At 55.6% G+C, this 15,838-nt stretch overlaps 1 protein-coding gene across 3 annotated transcripts in view; it reads right to left on the bottom strand.

Annotated features, from left to right (window-relative positions):
* Capn5 (calpain 5) overlaps positions 1-15,838 on the bottom strand; it is a 51,375-nt gene that overhangs the window by 24,701 nt on the left and 10,836 nt on the right. The window contains exons 1-3 of one of the 3 annotated variants that reach the window (XM_055623398.1): positions 13,518-13,574; positions 13,159-13,353; positions 3,580-3,711 (exon numbers count right to left, since the gene is read on the bottom strand). In XM_055623398.1, the coding sequence (XP_055479373.1) occupies positions 3,580-3,711; positions 13,159-13,323 (297 nt within the window). In that variant the 5' untranslated portion in view covers positions 13,324-13,353; positions 13,518-13,574. Of the gene's footprint in view, positions 1-3,579; positions 3,712-13,158; positions 13,354-13,517; positions 13,575-15,838 lie in introns of those variants that run through there. The other 2 variants (XM_055623397.1, XM_055623399.1) reach the window with 2 other exon arrangements.

Genomic DNA, 15,838 nt, shown 5'->3' on the forward strand with positions numbered 1-15,838 from the left:
CTTCAGGGAAAGGGGTCTAGACAGGCTGTGGGTGAGGATGGAATGGAGCTGATGCCAGAGTTATGGGGGTAAAGGGCAGAGGACAGGTATTAACCTCACAGACACAACGATCTCCAGGAAGGCTGAGAAGTTAGAGGTGGCAAGCACTGTGGACCAGGCAGCAAGCCAGCACAACGAGCTGGCAAGGACAGCAACGGCAGAGGCCGAGGCCAAGGAAGCTGGCATCTGCAGACCCAGGCAGGGGGAAGAAGTCGGATTTCTGCAGCACGAGGGGTGGGGAAGGGTGCAGCCTCTCCTGATGGGGATCCAGGACCACAGAACCTCTGGGGAGGCCTGGTCCACTCCCAGGCAGAGGGGTACACTTTGCAGGAAGTTAGGGTGAAGGGGTTATGATAGCTGTGAAGGGGTCTCACAGGCAGCATGGGTAGCAGCAAAGAACTGGGGGGGGGTGTTGTGGCTACTGAGGGAAGAATGAACGCAGCTCAGCCAGGCACCCGACTGACCCCGTGAGGAGCCACCCAAAGCTGGAAGGAGCAAGAACTTGGGAGGGAAAGGCCACTCTCAAGTGGCATCTGTGGCCGCAGGAGTGTGTAGTGAAACTGCTCAGCCCCGGCAGGGAAAGGACTAGAAGGAAATAAGGAAACCCCGAACCCTGCTGCCTCTAGGTGGCAAATGTCACAGGTCTGTATTCCACAGCCTCCGGTCTCCACAACATACTGTGCCCATAGGAGACGGTTAAGTCCTCCACTCGGTCACTTCTCAGTGAGCCCGTTCATAATTGAGGCGTGCCCTGGGACAGAGCGGGGAAACGCTCGCTTTACTATTGTTTCTGTTGTTACAGAGAAAGGGTTTAATGAATAGGCCAAGCAGCCCTTGAACTCAAGATCTTCCTGCCCCTATTCCTGAAGCTGGGAAGTATTTAACTGGAAACGAAGACTGTTGTCTGTTCTCAACACTCCCTGGCTCTCCCCAGGCTGGCCAGGACTGCCTGTCCCATGCCTCACTCCCTGACCCTCCTCCTGGATAGCTGAGCGCAGGCAGCAGGCCCATCCCATGCTTGGGGCTGCACCAGGCACTGGAGAGGGAGCCCAAGATCTGGCCTAAGCTGAACCTGGTGACAAGTATTTAGCTTAATCACATTCTAATTGTGGGTTCACACAGCCTGATTACCTCAAATGCACTGTCTGCTTGAGGGAACAAACTACGGACTTGGGGAAGGCCATACCAAACCCCTAAGAGAGGGGGCCCTGCAGAATATATGATTAGGTGGGACACACCAGGGGAGAGTTGGAGAGAATCAAAGTGTGCGATGAAGGAACTTCTAAACACCCAGGATTTGTTCCTGGGGCTGGAAAGGCAGGTTCACACTGAGGACCAAGGTCTGTGACTAGCAACCAGAAAACTCGACCTGGCTGGCTTTGAATCCTGTGCCCACCAGCCCCAGGCTGCTTTGAGGTCTAGAAATAAAGGAGCAGCTTCCTGGAGGAAGGGGCAAGAGTGTCCCAGAGCTGACACAGCTGCACCTGAGGCTCGGCACCGGGATGTACAGCTGGGTGGGGACTCAGGGTGCCACTCCCCTACTGCCCTTCCAGGGGGAGGAAACCAGAGTAGGGCGAGGGAGGCCCTGCAGGGCAACAGGACGGAACAAGAGGGTGACAACAAACAGGGCCCAGTCAGCGGGGATGGCAGGGGATGTCAGGCACAGTAATGAGCTCCCCAGGGCCTCCTTGCACGAGCCGGGGGCTGTCACCACAGCAGCACCCGGAGGTGGAATGCAATTAGCCTAGAGCACCCAGCCTTGCCCAGCCTTCCCAATGGGGTCAAACTCCTGGTGAGACCACTGTGGTTGGAGCCTCAGCCCTTCAGGAGGCTGAGGCTGCACACTGCACACCAGCTAGACAGCGAGCAGGGCCCAGCAGGCCAAGAGGGCGAGGCAGCAAGATGAGTGTCTTCCCTGTCAATGCACGGCTAGTCCTGGTTAAGCTCCAGGCTGCCAGACACCCAGGGGAAATGAGCAGCAAGGTCAGCGTTGGAGCCACAGCGCTGACCTGCGTTCAAAGGGAGCCCTCTGTCGCCCAAGCTCTCTGGGTCCTCACCACACCAGGCTCAGCAGGGAAGGGTGGCATGGGCCAGCTCTGCCCCTGGGGAGCTCACCTCTAGAGGGCAGGCTCAGATAAACAGGCAATTACGGGGCAGGGTGGAGCAGCACATGCCCCTCCAGCCCCAGGCCAAGTCCCTGCGGCCCTGTTCAGAGTCAGGGCTGGCAGCTGCAGGGCTGAGGACCATCCTCCACCCAGAGAATGGCTCCAGTCTGAATCTTCTCCGGCCCTCGATGCCCACAGTGGACACAGCTTCTCTTGTCCTCCAGTCTGTGGGGCTGTCTAGCATGGACTTCCTGCCCTGGAAGCCATGGCAGTGGACTCTATCTGAGCACCACGGGCCCACAATTGCAGTTGCTGTGCCCTGACAGGGACACCTCCTGGGTGGCTAGGGCCCACACCGTGTGCAGGACCAGGGGAGGATAATAGAGTACCTGGCATGGTCTCGGCTTTGGCTAAGGACACAGCTCCCTCTGGTGGCGGATAGATGCCAAGGACAAGCCTATTCCTTGTGTCCTGTTTCATGAAAACCCTTCTTTTTTAAAATTCTTAAACTTATTGACTTGTGTATCAGGCGGCACATATGGAGGTTAGAGGACAGTTTGTGGGAGTGCGTGCTCTCCTTCTGCCATGTGGGTCCTACGGAACAAACTGTGGCTTGCTATCAAGGGCCTTTATCTGCTGAGCCAGCTCCCCTGCCTGAGACATTCTTATGTTGTACACGTAATAATTATTTGAATACAGGTCAGTGACTGAGATCCATCTATGCTACCCATACACTGCCAGGGGTCCCATAAGAACAGTATCATCTCCTCCTCCTCCTCCCCCTCCTCCTGCACCTTCCCCTCCTCCTCCTTCTCCTCCTCCCCCCTTTTCTTCCTCCTCCTCCTCCTCATCATGGCTTTCAGACTGGGCTTCATACACCCCGACTAGTCTTGAACTCACCATGTAACTGAAGATGGCCTCTCCTCCCCAGGAAGGTATTTATATTAAGTACTGTATTTAAGGCCTCCTGCCAAGTGCTGCCACAAAGGTCCAAGCGGCAGGTCCAGGACCCCTTCCGTCAAGCCCCAAATCTTTGCTCCTGGCCCAGAACATCAACAGCGCGAACCCAGGAATCAAGAAAGATCGGCCCAGAAAAAGACAGCGACTTGTCCATGGCACAGCGCAGTTCCTGAGTACTGAATGGGGTCCCCACACTGAGCATACCACAGGGCCGTGTGCACATTTCACTGGGAGATTCTCTGCTCCACGGACACTTGTCCCTCAGAGCGGAGGAGACACATCAGAATCATTTCGGGAGTTACTCTGATGATCCCAGGCTAAACAGGCGAGGAAAAGCCAATCCGCCAACTATGATGCTCAGCCCATCCCAGCACCAGGCTTTAGGAAGTGCCTCACTGACGCCACACCTGTCAGGCTGCAAGCGCCATGGGCTGTTTGGATAGCCCCTGCACCGCCCTCCCGTCCTGGGGCTCACCTTTTGCCAGAGTGACTCTCGGGAGGCGAGTGACGAGCAGGCCGCCACAAACCAGCAGTTTCCCACCTGGCCCTGGTGCAGGTCGTGGGAGCTGATGCCATCCACAAAGAGCCGGGGATCATCGCAGATGTCCTGTGGAGAGGGAGGGGAACAGCATGAGGGCCTGTGGGAACAGGTACTCCTCCAAGGCAGGAAGGAGATTCTCCGCTTGGTGGAGCTTCACCTGCCCCGGCTCCCACAGAATGGGAGACATAGAGCCAACCGAACCCCAACCCCAGCCTCCCCAACCCCTTTCTACTAAGGCGTGCTGCTGAATGGTGGCTGAGGAGCTGGGCCCAGGCCACCATCTTCTTGCCTTGAGCGGAGCCCCCTGTCCAGCCAGCCCCTGAGACCAGCCACGGTGCAATCAGGCGACGACCCCCAAGGGGATTCATGATGAGCACAAAAAGGAACTTCTCAAAGTGACGGGGTTGAGGTCTGGAAGCTCAGAGAAGAACATGGACTTGTCAGAGCACAGGACCCATGAACACTCAAGTGGGGCAGAAATTCTTTTGATTTTCCATGGAGACTGGCGGGTATGGCTGTGGGGGCACAGGGCATGCTAGGAAGAGGGCTGGGGCAGCTGCTGGGCAGAGTCACGGCCTGCAGTACTCAGGCCCAGCCCCCGCCCTAGTTCCTGGCAGCTTGCTCCAGTTTTCCCACCTCTCCACTCTTCAGGCTTGGCCTTAAAGGCCCCCAGGGCAGAACTGTGGAGTGGGAAGAGAAATTTCGGCTTCTGCACCGAGAGACACCATCTCTTAGCACTGAAAGCATCTGAAAGCTCCCTGCCTCCCACAAGGTCTGACCCTGCCCAGGCTGGAGCTGGATGCTGGCTGAGGGAGCAGAGAGCAGCATAGCTCAGCCGAGGAGAGCAGCCAGGCACACAGTCACAGCCCCCTCAGAGCCTACTACTCCCATGTGGGACAGGCTGCGGCAGGGCTGAGGGGTCCCCTCCCCGCCCAGATTAAGTCTCTTCAGAGCTTCTCAGGGTGTGTCTCCTTCCAGCAGGCCTACCAGGCCTCCTCTGCAATCAGTGTCTATCTCCACAGAGCTGAGAGGATCTGAGCTGAGGAGGTGAGAATTGGTGAGAATTCCAGGAGGGGAAATCACCAAGACACAGCCTTATAGCCCAGACATAAAGCTGACACCATGACCTGACCCCGCTGGCCCCAGGCACCGAGCAAGTTGCCCATTTCACAGACAGGAGGTGGAGTGTGATGTCTGTGATAATAGCCATTTCCTCTGGGCTTGACAAGATCATCTCCATCTTAAAGCCAAGCAGCTGTGATGACCCATGAGCTCAGGCCGATTCACATTCCCTTGGGCAGGGGCCTCGGAGAGAGGCTCACTTGCCTCATGAAGCTCAGAGGCCCTGAGAGGTCAGCACAGCATCCTCCCGGGGCTCCCCACCCCCAGTCCTGACTGTAATTGCTGCTCCCTAAGGTAACATTTGGCTGGGATGGGATTCCCAGATGATGAAGCTGCCTAGAGTGTCCCTGCCCCTGTAACTCCATTAAACTCATCGGTTTGGCTTGGACAAATTCCTTTCTTTGATCTGCCCCATGCCTTCTCTATGGGGTGAATGGAAGTTTCTTCATATCTGTCATACACTCAGTGGCCCCCAAAACAGAGAGCAGACAGAACCAAAGACAAACTGGGGTGGAGTATCTGTGGGAAGAATTCTAGGAGTGACATGCCTCCCTAGTGGAGGTGACAGCTGCATGGGAAAATCAGGCTGAGGCAGCCCCACCAGGGGAAACCCTGGGTAATAGGTCTGTGTGAAAAAAATAATAATAATTTAACTTTTAAATTAATTAAATTATTCTTAATTCTTAATTTTATTTGAAAATGTATTTTTAAATAAGCATTGAGATATTCACTTAAACAATATATTAAATTAATTAACTTAGTACCATTCCTTTGCATGGTATCCATGTTGCATGGGACCCGCATGCCTCCAAAGCAGTAGACGGGCTGGTTAGAGACTACACTGAAATCTCTGAAAGTGGCACATGTGGGACGGGATTGTAAGGAAGCTGTGGTGGCAGCTGCCCTGGCTAAGAGGGACAAGACAGGCGACCAAGGCTGAGCTGTCTGCCCAGAGGAAACTGGCCGCTGAAAGGAAGAGAAAGAGGCAAAGTCAAATCTGTTCGGGAGTTCCTGGATGGCTTCAAGCCGGAACGATTGTTCAGCAAAGGGGTGAGTGACAGGCAGGCGCAGTGCTGCCTAGGGAAAGGGGTTGCATGGCCGGGATCCCCTGCAGGCAAAGGCCAGCAGAACGACCAGAGGCCCCACAATGAGCCGGGGGGCTTGTCTCCCTGACTCACACAAGATCTGAGCTTTGGTGGATGGTGGCATACCCTCTGACAATACGGGGGTGAGGGTGGGAGTAATCGGGACGTAGAACCGTGAAGTTGAAAAAACATTGAGAGTAAACTCGTTCTGAGCGGGCTGTAATTAACACCCACTCCAGATTCAACTTTCACATTTCTCCCCAGCTGGTGTGCTGCTGGGGCTGTGCTGAGGGTGTGTGAGGCTACAGAGCGGAAAGATGATTCACTTAGTCTAAAGCCATTTCAGTAGCCAGGTACCGTAGGCAAAAAAAGAAAAAAAAAAAAAGGCTCATGGAAAATGAGTATGGGTTGCAGAGAGCCAAATGAGCGAGAGTCTTCATCACAACATTGTTCCTTAAGTTAATTAATTAACTTAGTGTCATTCCTGTGTGTGCATGTCCATGCATGATACCCATGCGTGACGGAGCGCATGTGTGTGCTGTCACTTGTTTGGAGGCCAGAGGACAACTTTCATGTACTCAGTTTTCTCCTCCCCTCTTTACTTGGGTCCCAGGGATCAAACTCAGGCCCAGCCACAACTAACAATGACTTTATTGGCTGAGCTGGCTCGCTGGCCCCACCCTTGCTCTTTTAAAGGAGCCGTCGTCGCATGTGGTGGCATCTCTTCACATTGTATGGTCCAGGAGGTTTCTGTTTGCTCTGCCTTGATATTATTATTTGATATTATTTGTTTTGCTTTGATCCCTTAGCTGATGAGCCCCAGATCAATTTGTGTTTACTTGAAATGGATGCAGAGGGCCTACGGAGAACCTGCCAACCTCTGTGAAAAGATTTCATTATGTTACACTTGCCTCTAAGCATCAATCGGATTTCGGATTTAGAAACACCTCTGAAAGCGGGGCAAGCGCATCTGCAGCTCGGAGGATGGCAAGCGCAAGGAGCATGCCCAGCTGTGAAGCACTGAGAGCCGCTCCCACCTCCCACCCTGAGATCCTCACCACTACAAAACCATCTCCTGCGCTGAGACCTCTTAGGGGCACAGCCACACATGGTCCTGTAAGTAGCCTCATCAACTCGCTGGTTCCCCCGGGGTGGCCTAAGGCAGAGCCCTTTCTTTGGTTTATCAGTGCCCTCTCTATCCCCCCAGGAAAAGTCACACCCCAATGTCCCAGGCACACAAAGGGAGCTAGAAGCCTCAGCCTGTTTTGGAGTCTCTAGGTTTGTTTTCCAGCTCACGAGGCCGCACAGCTGCTGAGGCGCTTTCACACGCAGCCAGCAGAGGGCAGGAGAGCCTGGAAGGCAGCACCCAGTTCCTGCCCGCCACGTGCTGGAGATGCACACACCGGCCAACACCCCTCCTCTCAATACCTTCACTTCCTACAGCGCTCTGTGTGGCTTCCACAGACGGTGGTGATGGTGGTGGTGGAGCATTCTTCAGGGGGAAATGGCATAACGGGATCTTGGTAAGGTGTTTGGGACTCAACGAAAACAAAACCGAATTACAGGGCCAGGAAGAGTAATTCCCCTGAGGCACTAGCTGAGAGAGCTTCCAGCTGGGGCTATGGGGGAGCCAGGGGCAAACTGCATGGTGGCTTCTCCAAGGCACTATCTGTGCCCTGCGATCTCTGATCAGAGAAAACCCAGTCAGGGGACCTGCTTCTTGTCCCCAAGGTCACTCTCAGGAAGCTCAGGCCGGAAGCTCTGCCAGCCCCGCTTCCTCCTAACCTTATCTTCCAGCCAACTGCACCCACCCAGCTTCTCGACACCTGCAGTGGAGTCCCCCCCCCCCATTAAAGAGGAAGGATGGGAGTGGGGCTTCACATCTAGAGCACCTGCTGTCACTAAGGCTGCAGAGGGAGCGGACCTCAGTGTGCTCGGCTACCTCAGGTCCTCCCGATCAGTACCCTGTGACAGACAGGACACCCACTCCAGATGAGGCAGAGATGTCCAAAGTCAAGCACAGCTGAATGAGCACACAGGGCAGAGCAGGTTGGCCGAGCTCCCAGCCTGGGCTCTCCCTGCCACTACACAGCTGTACTTGGCTCTGGACCCAGGACACCCTCCCACCATGGCCACTCAGCCTTGGGAAGAAGACTGGGAGACATGGAGTCCAGAGTTCAGCTTCCATCCCATCCCTGAGCATCCCGCCTGCACCTGAAGCCTTGAGATCATCAGCTCTGACTGAGGATAGCGCTGAGGTTGCTGGCATCTGGGAGCTAGACACTGCCTTGAGTCATCTCTGAGAAAACATCACAGAAGCAGCTGAATCCCTGCTGGGGCAGGAGCAGAGCCCTGAGAGCAGGGTACTCCTGACAGCTCTTTCACAGACAAGGACATCAAGGCACAGAGAAGCAAGGCCACTTCTCGGGAGCCACACAGCAGGATGAGCTCAGATTCAGACTCAGCAGTATGCTCTGCAGCCTCTCTCTGGGTGTTCTGGGTCCTATAAATGACGAAACTACCCTTCCTTGTGTGTCAACAAGACTAGGGAGGAAGAGATGACTAAGCCCTGCCCACCGCTGTCAGCCAGTGTTTGCCTGTCCTGACACTGAGCACAGTGAGCTAGAGCCAGGCCCCCCTACGGGCAGGCTGCTGGAAAGGGCAGGCCAGGTCTGCACCTGCAGGAGAACAGAACAGTGATAGCATGAGACCAGCGAGGTGAGAGAGGCTTCAGAGCAGGTGTGGGGAGGACTGGTGGGCGGGAGCTTGGGAGGACAAGGACTCCCAGATGCCCTGAAATCAGGTCTAGCTACAGCCACATGCTCTCTCTCACACACACACATACACTCAAACATATACTCCCTACGCATACATACACACACCCTACACAAATACACTCAACATAAACCCCCTACAAACACATACACACAGACCCTACACAGATCCTACACACACACCATATATACACACACCCTATCCACATCCACACACCCTGTAAGACATACCCTACATACACATACACACACCCTACCCCCACACACACATACTTCCTACACATACATATACACACACCCTACACTTAACACACACACACACACACACACACACACACACACACACACACACACACCACACACAACCTACCTTACTGCCAAGCCATGCACCTTCCAGCCCTGTCCATTTCAGCTTTCTAATGGCGGCTCTAAAAGACTGTTTAATTATTCCAGGAAATCCCTCTGGCTGCTGAAGAGAAAGTCCCTAGAGATCTGCTAGCTCCTCGGAAAGACACCTCTCACCAATCAGACAACTCATCTGCATATGCAGATTTCCTGTCTTGCTCGTGATGTAATGCCTCAGCAGGCAAGGCCAAATCTGCAAATGAGTGTATAACCTTTGGTCAGTTCCTGCCTCCTGGATCAGATTGTGCACTAACCCTGGGACAGGCTGCGACACTGGGCACCACTTTGCCTGTAGGTGCCTCTACCCTGACAAAGGAGGAGTTGGCCACGGGGAAGCAAGCTGGAGACTATCGATGGGGCATGGAGGGATGACAAAGTGCCCTAGACCCGGACTGCACAGGGCCTGCTGTGAGCCCTGGATTGAACCACCCTCCAGGCTGGGGTTCCGCTTCCCTGACCAGCATGCCTCCAGGGCAGAGGCTTCTGAACCTGTAGTCACCTCAGCCAGTTAGACCTGCTGGCCCAGATTTGACCAGGCCTGAGCCACCCCCTTCTGGCTCAGCAGGAAATTCAGGTTTTCAGCTGGTGCAGAGCCGGGAGCACAACCAGGAAGGTGATGGGCAGAAGAGCTGTGTAGCTATGCACACCTGTGGGGGCACACCGCCTGTTCTTTTCCTCCCTCTAGCCCCCTCCTGAACCTAAGAGCACAGAAGGAATGGCCACTGCAGGCCCTTTCCCTGGGACATAACAGAAAAGTCACAGAGCATGGCGCCTCCTCTGCCGCTGCCCCTCCGCCTTCCCCATCTTTCACCAGCAGTCTGGCCCTGTTTCCTCTAATGTCCCTCTGCTTCCTCTAATGCCAGGGCCTTCCCTGATGCTCTCAGCAGAATAGGGGCAGGTTCCCAAGAGGGCCGGCTCTACGCAGAGCAGAGGCCTTCCTATAACAGGCCAAGTGGTCAGCACTCTGAGAGCGGTGCCTTTCCCAAAATGAGCATGACCGCCCGGGCAGGGGGGGACATCAGGCTGCTTCAGGGAATGCTGGGGGTTCCCAAACTGACAAATGTTCACAGGGCTCCTACCTGCTCCCATGCCTTCTATCCAGAACCCCCAAGCTGATGCCCAGACAGAGGGAAGGCAGACAGCTTGAGGGGAGGGGATAAATAGCTGTAGTCCCCAGTCTGAGAAACAAAAGTGGCTTCTAGGAGCATCCCTGGCTCCTAGAGGCCCCCGCCATTACCTCCCCATCCTCTAGCCAGCAGTGAGGAAGGCACCCGAAGTCCCTGTACAGAAAAGAATACAACAGGGGCCTAGAGGGGGTAGTAAGACGGATGCCAAAGGGGGTGAGGCCTGGTGCCACGGGCGAGTGAATGGCAGGATACCAGGCCAGCTCTGGTTCCCACCATGGGGCTGGCAAGCAGGAGGAGGGCAGCTCGGTGCTGCCTTGTGAGAGGGACATGCCCAGCACCCATCTTCCAGAACGCACTCTGCAAGAATTATTCTCCCCACGTAAAGATAGGCAACTGTGGCCTAGGGAAGGAGGTGCTCTGCTCAAGGTGACACCTGACCTCAAGAAGGCACCTCAGGCTGGAACCAAGCCCAGCTGGCTCTTCCTGATATTTGGGGAGAAAAGAAGGCAAGAGGAAAGGAATCCAGCTGATGAAGCTGGGAGGCAGAGAGGAAAGGAAGGCTGGCTCTCAGAGGGTAGGAAGCCTGGGAGCTAGGAGGCAACGAAGCTAAGGAGCTAGGGAGCTGGGGAGAGAAGGCTGGGAGGCAGGAAGGGTGGAGGGACTGAGAGACTGGGAAGCTGGGAAGCCGCAGGCTGGGAGGGTAAGAGATAGGGACACTGAGCGGCTTGGGGACTTGGAGGCTGTCTAAGGAGAATCTCTAAGAACAGAGAGGTCACCATAATGAGCACCTCAGAGAGAAGTGCCTGGAAGTGGAATCAGAAGGAGCTGTAGGGAAAACAGCCTTTTGCTCTGCTTACAGTCTGTCAGGCCCTAGGACCTGGAAAATAGGACCTCTCAGCACAGCTGCCTCAGGCCAGTCTTATCTTTGGCCAAGCAGCTGGGCATTAACGGTCAGGGGCTGGCCAATCCACTCCTGACCCAGGCTGCTCCACTTCCTCCACTGTAGACCCTCCCCTCCCCCTCCACTTAAGCCCTTCACATACTACCCATGGGATCTCCTCTGCCCAACACACTGCCCAGTGGACCCAGGCCTGACCTGCCTCCTGACCAAGACTGAAGCTGACTACTGTCCTTCAGGCCCCGCTCTGATATCCCCATCCGTGCCAACCTCACGGGATGTGACCTAGCCAAGGCTGGAAGTTCACCCTTTCTCTTCAGCCACAGCTAGAAAGGCAGCTGGACGGGTGCCAAGGAGGGAGGGTAAAGGAGCTAAGACTCCTGAACCCGAGGAAAAGGGCTCCTCGAGGGCAGTGACTCCGTCGGGTCACACAGCCGTGGCACATTCAGACACCATTCCACACAGCCTGTGCTACGAAGCCCGGGACCTCATGAAGCCCATTCCACACTGTGGTCCACGGTCTTAGGAAGAGGTCAGAGCAAGGACAGTGTGTGCTGGGTGAAGCAGCAGGAGGAGACCAGGTATCCACCCTTCCCCCTGGGAACTAGGATCTCACCAAGGCCCATCAGAGCTGCTTTGTTCCCCACTCCTTGATGAAGCATGTTTGGTGTCAGCCATCCCTCTGTCTCTACCTGCTGCAGGGCATGGCTGGCATTCCCTGCCCTCTACCCTGAATTCCCTAGCCCAGGGCCTCTTCACTATATGATCCGAACATTTTGGTGCCCTTCTCTTTCGCTCTCTATCTCTCTGCTCTCCTCTCTCTGTATCTCTCCTCCTTTTCTCCTTCTCCTCCTCTCTCTCCTCTCTCTGCACATGACCCTCCCCCTCTCAGCAGCTGAGAGCTGCTTCCAATAAACCTACATTTATATATTATAACTTGCCATTAGCTCAATCCACTGTTTCCAATCAAAGCAAACGGCAGAAGGCATGGGAGAATAGAGCCAAAGTCCCATTGCTGGGTCAGAGAAGGAAGTCAGGGTTAGAAGCTCCCCACAGCCCCAAAAACTGAGGCCAAAGAACCCAGGGCCCTCTACCCGGTGTCAGGGAGGGGCCAGGGGCAGGACTCCTGGATGGGTGGTCCCTTCTCTTCTTGGCCTTCCCTGACAAGAGCTCCAGTTCATAGCAACGCCAGAGGTTGGCTGTTGGGAAGAAGCCTGAAGGTGGGATTTCATTTTCTCCAAATGTCTAAGGACCAGAGAGACTGGACAGTACAAATCTGAAGGCCACATGCTGCTGGAGGCAGAGGTTTACACGGCCCCACAGGCCCTCAGAACTGACACGCCAGGTACAGGAGTGGGGGAGGGGGTGCTCCATCGTGTGCCCCACGTCCCAGCTGCCCTGTCACTGCCAGAGGGAGCCTGAGACCCAAGCCTGATAGGCTTTATGTGACGACACCTTCCCCACTGGCCTCACCCTGACGCCAGAGGTGCCCTCTCTGGGAACAGGGCAGGGAGGAGGCTGGGCGGGCAGGAGGCTGTGACGATCTGCCCAAGTGACCCGGAGGAGCCTGGTTTCCCATGCAAGTCCCCTGTCACCTGCATAGTGGTGGAGCCTGGAATGGGTCTGGGCCAGTGTCCTGAAGCACCCCGCCTCCACCTGCGCCCCCGGAACCCCACTCCACCGAACTCCTCTGCCTACCACACACACAGGACTCAGAACAAGTCATGCCACGGGACCAGCTATTTCTGCTTGGCATGCAGCTCTTGGGCTCTAGACCAGGCTGGGAGTTGGGAAGGCCTCCAACACTCAGAGCGCGGGCTGTACACTGGCCCTCTGCGTTCCATCCGTGTACCTCGATGACAGTACAGGCTTCCACCCCTTCAGGAAGCGACTTTTTATATCAGCAAAGTAAACTTGCCCTCACACATGACTCTACATATGCACACAGCGCCCATTCACAGTATATCTCCCTCTCCCCCAGATGACCATGGCATCGAGCAGAGGCCTGAAGTACCCTTGGTCCGAGAGTACTCCATGCCTTAGAGGACCTGCCTGGGCAGGATCAGGCCCATTCTCCCTGGGCAGGAGGGCCAGACACTAACCTTAGGCCGCTTCCACCTGACTGTGGGGCCTGGTGTGCCCTTATAATAGAGTGAGTCATCGGTGGCCGGGAAGTGGGGGTCCTCAAAGAGCACCTTCCTGCGCAGACAGGCCCGCTTCAGCGCCGAGTAGTTCTGGTCCTCATAGGCCTTCACACAGGAGAACATGGTGACCACGTCCCCCAGAAGGGGCGGCACCTAGAAGAGAGGAGGACGAGAAGACCATCAGTCATGGGCACCATAAGTCCCTGCTGAGCTCTGACCCCCAGATGTGCTGCTCTCCCAGCGACATTCCAATCATGCAGGAAGGGAAAGGTAGTACAGAGACAGGCAGAGGTCTGCCCAGGTCACACAGCTAGTACCTGCTACAGCGCCAGCAGATGACAGGAGTGTACTGCCTGCCTTGGCAATTAAGAGTCTCTCCTTTCTAGTGTCTGAGAGGCAAGTCAGGCCCTCAGGCCACCAGTGCCCGATGTCCAGGCCTGGCTCAGGCCACACCCACCTCACTCTCCCTGTCTTGTTTAGCCAGTCCTCCCCACCTCTCTGGGGCTGAGTTTGTGGCCAGTGTCACACCCACAGGACTTAGCCATGGGTATCTCAGAGCTTTCTTCCTGACTCATTCCTGCCCAGTGGAGGAGAACCGGGCCACAGGTTGCTCCCAGCCGTCACTCTGTCCCCACCTCAGCACTCTGTGTCCTTACACCTAGGGAGGGAGCAGGCTCCAGGCACATGGGGCTCTCTTCACTCATCAGGGGCTCAGGAGCTTGCCCTACACACTGCTTTACACACTGACCAAGTTCAAGGGACGCACACTGCACCAATGTGGCCAGGGGAGGCCCCAGGAGGCAGGGGTTGGGGCGAGGCCACAGTCAGTGAGGTGTGACCCATCAGGAGTGTTGGCAGGGGTCTGGTCTCTCATACTCCATCTTCAGCCTCTCCAAATCTACTCCTCCTGGGGCTCACCAGAGACAACACTTGTTGCCTTATTAAGGTTCAGGCTGGCCACGAGGGAACCTGAGGCAGAATTCTTAGTGTGGTTTTCCAGCAAAGTCTGATAGCAGGACTTATGCAGACACGGATCCTGACTGAAGTACTCATCTGCTGAGTGACTGTGGAGAAGTCTCTCAGCCTCTTTGAGCCCCTTTCATTCATCTCTAAGACGGGAACAAGGTTGCTTCAGTGAGAGAATGACGTCATTACAATCAGCTAGAGGCAGAGGGTGGAGGAAAGAGAGCAAAGGGGTCAAGTCTCCTCTCATCCCAAAGAGATTCCAGTTCTCTGGCACCCACCACGTGCAAGCCCCTGAGTAAGAGGTTTGTGTCCACTGTTGACAGCAATGGGGGGAGGGGGGGGAAACACTGTCGCCATCTTCACAATGTGGGCCGAGGCTCTGCGAGGTGAGGCACTTACCCATGTTCCCATGGGGGCAGTGAACTGGAACCCAGGTCCTCGGGTTGAGGTGGCCCACCTTGGCCTCAGGAGCTAGGCAATGGCAGGCAAGTTCCCCACACAACCCTCAACTGAGCCGTGGCTCAAGGGAAAGGAAGACATAGCATTCTCCAGGGAAGGGTAGGAACGAAATGAAAAGGTGACATTAGCTCATGTGGACCCAGAAGAACAGCAAGGAGGGCCACTGTCCCACTGGCTGAGGGTGGGCAATGTCTTGTACTGTATCTACAGCCAGTACACTCACTTGGGGTTGCTGTGTGACTCAAGCCAAAACATTTAACTTCCTGGGTCTGGCTCTGCCCAGGGATCTCAGTCTCCTCTGGCCCTAGGCCTCCCTCAGCCTTGGAGCCCTAGGGAAAGAGAAAGTGGAGGCTGGAAAGCCACAGGGCCCTAGGCACCAAGCAGGCTCATTAACCTGCAGGCTCTAGCAGCCTGGCTCAGGAAGCAATTTAAGCCTCAAAAATTAGATCAGGGAGGCGAGAAATCAGCTATTGTGATTCCAGTATTTCAGATCCCAGAGAGCCCAGAGAGGGGGAGCAAGCTGGCTGAGATCACACAGCCAAGATGACAAATGGGGCTTCTGGCTGCCCTCCAGGTCACAGAAAGGATCTGCCCTCCCAGGAAGAAGAGACGGGGCAACCAGAAGATACTGGGTGGGGAGGGGTCGAAGTGGGCAAGGGAGAAGGGCTCATGGGTAAACAGGAGTGGGCCACATCTCTGTCATCCCCCCTCATCCCTGCCAGGCAGGCTGACCCTGGCCACTTTCGGGGTTCTTCCGGGACCTGGCCTTTATGTACTCAGCCCCCATGCACCCTCCAAGAGATTGCACCACATAGTTCAACATGGGGTCCAGAGGCTCGAGGGATCACAGACTGCAGCCTCTCCCCGTAACTCCAGGCCCTGTCTCAGAAAGCAACCTACAAACTAGAAGGCAGGAAACCCAGATCCACACGCCAGCCTCTCTCCTCAGGCCTGTGCTCCAGGCGTGATCACCTCTGGCCATCAGTGTCCTTAGCCCGTGCTTGAGCTGACAATACCCCGTGTAACATAAAGGACAGGCTGGGCCCTCAGCTGTCTGATGTTCACTTGATTCCCTTTCCCTGCCAATCTCACCCCTTCCATCCTTTATCCAGTGCCAGGCATCTCTTGCAGGTCCCGCAAGCAGTGAGCTCGGGGTATTTGCATATGCCTCTCCTTCACAATCCTGCCCTTGCCTTGGCCACCTGGAGCACCC

The sequence above is a fragment of the Psammomys obesus genome, unplaced genomic scaffold (genome assembly GCF_907164565.1).
Source record: "Psammomys obesus unplaced genomic scaffold, mPsaObe1.curated_primary_1811, whole genome shotgun sequence".
NCBI classification, from domain to species: domain Eukaryota; kingdom Metazoa; phylum Chordata; class Mammalia; order Rodentia; family Muridae; genus Psammomys; species Psammomys obesus.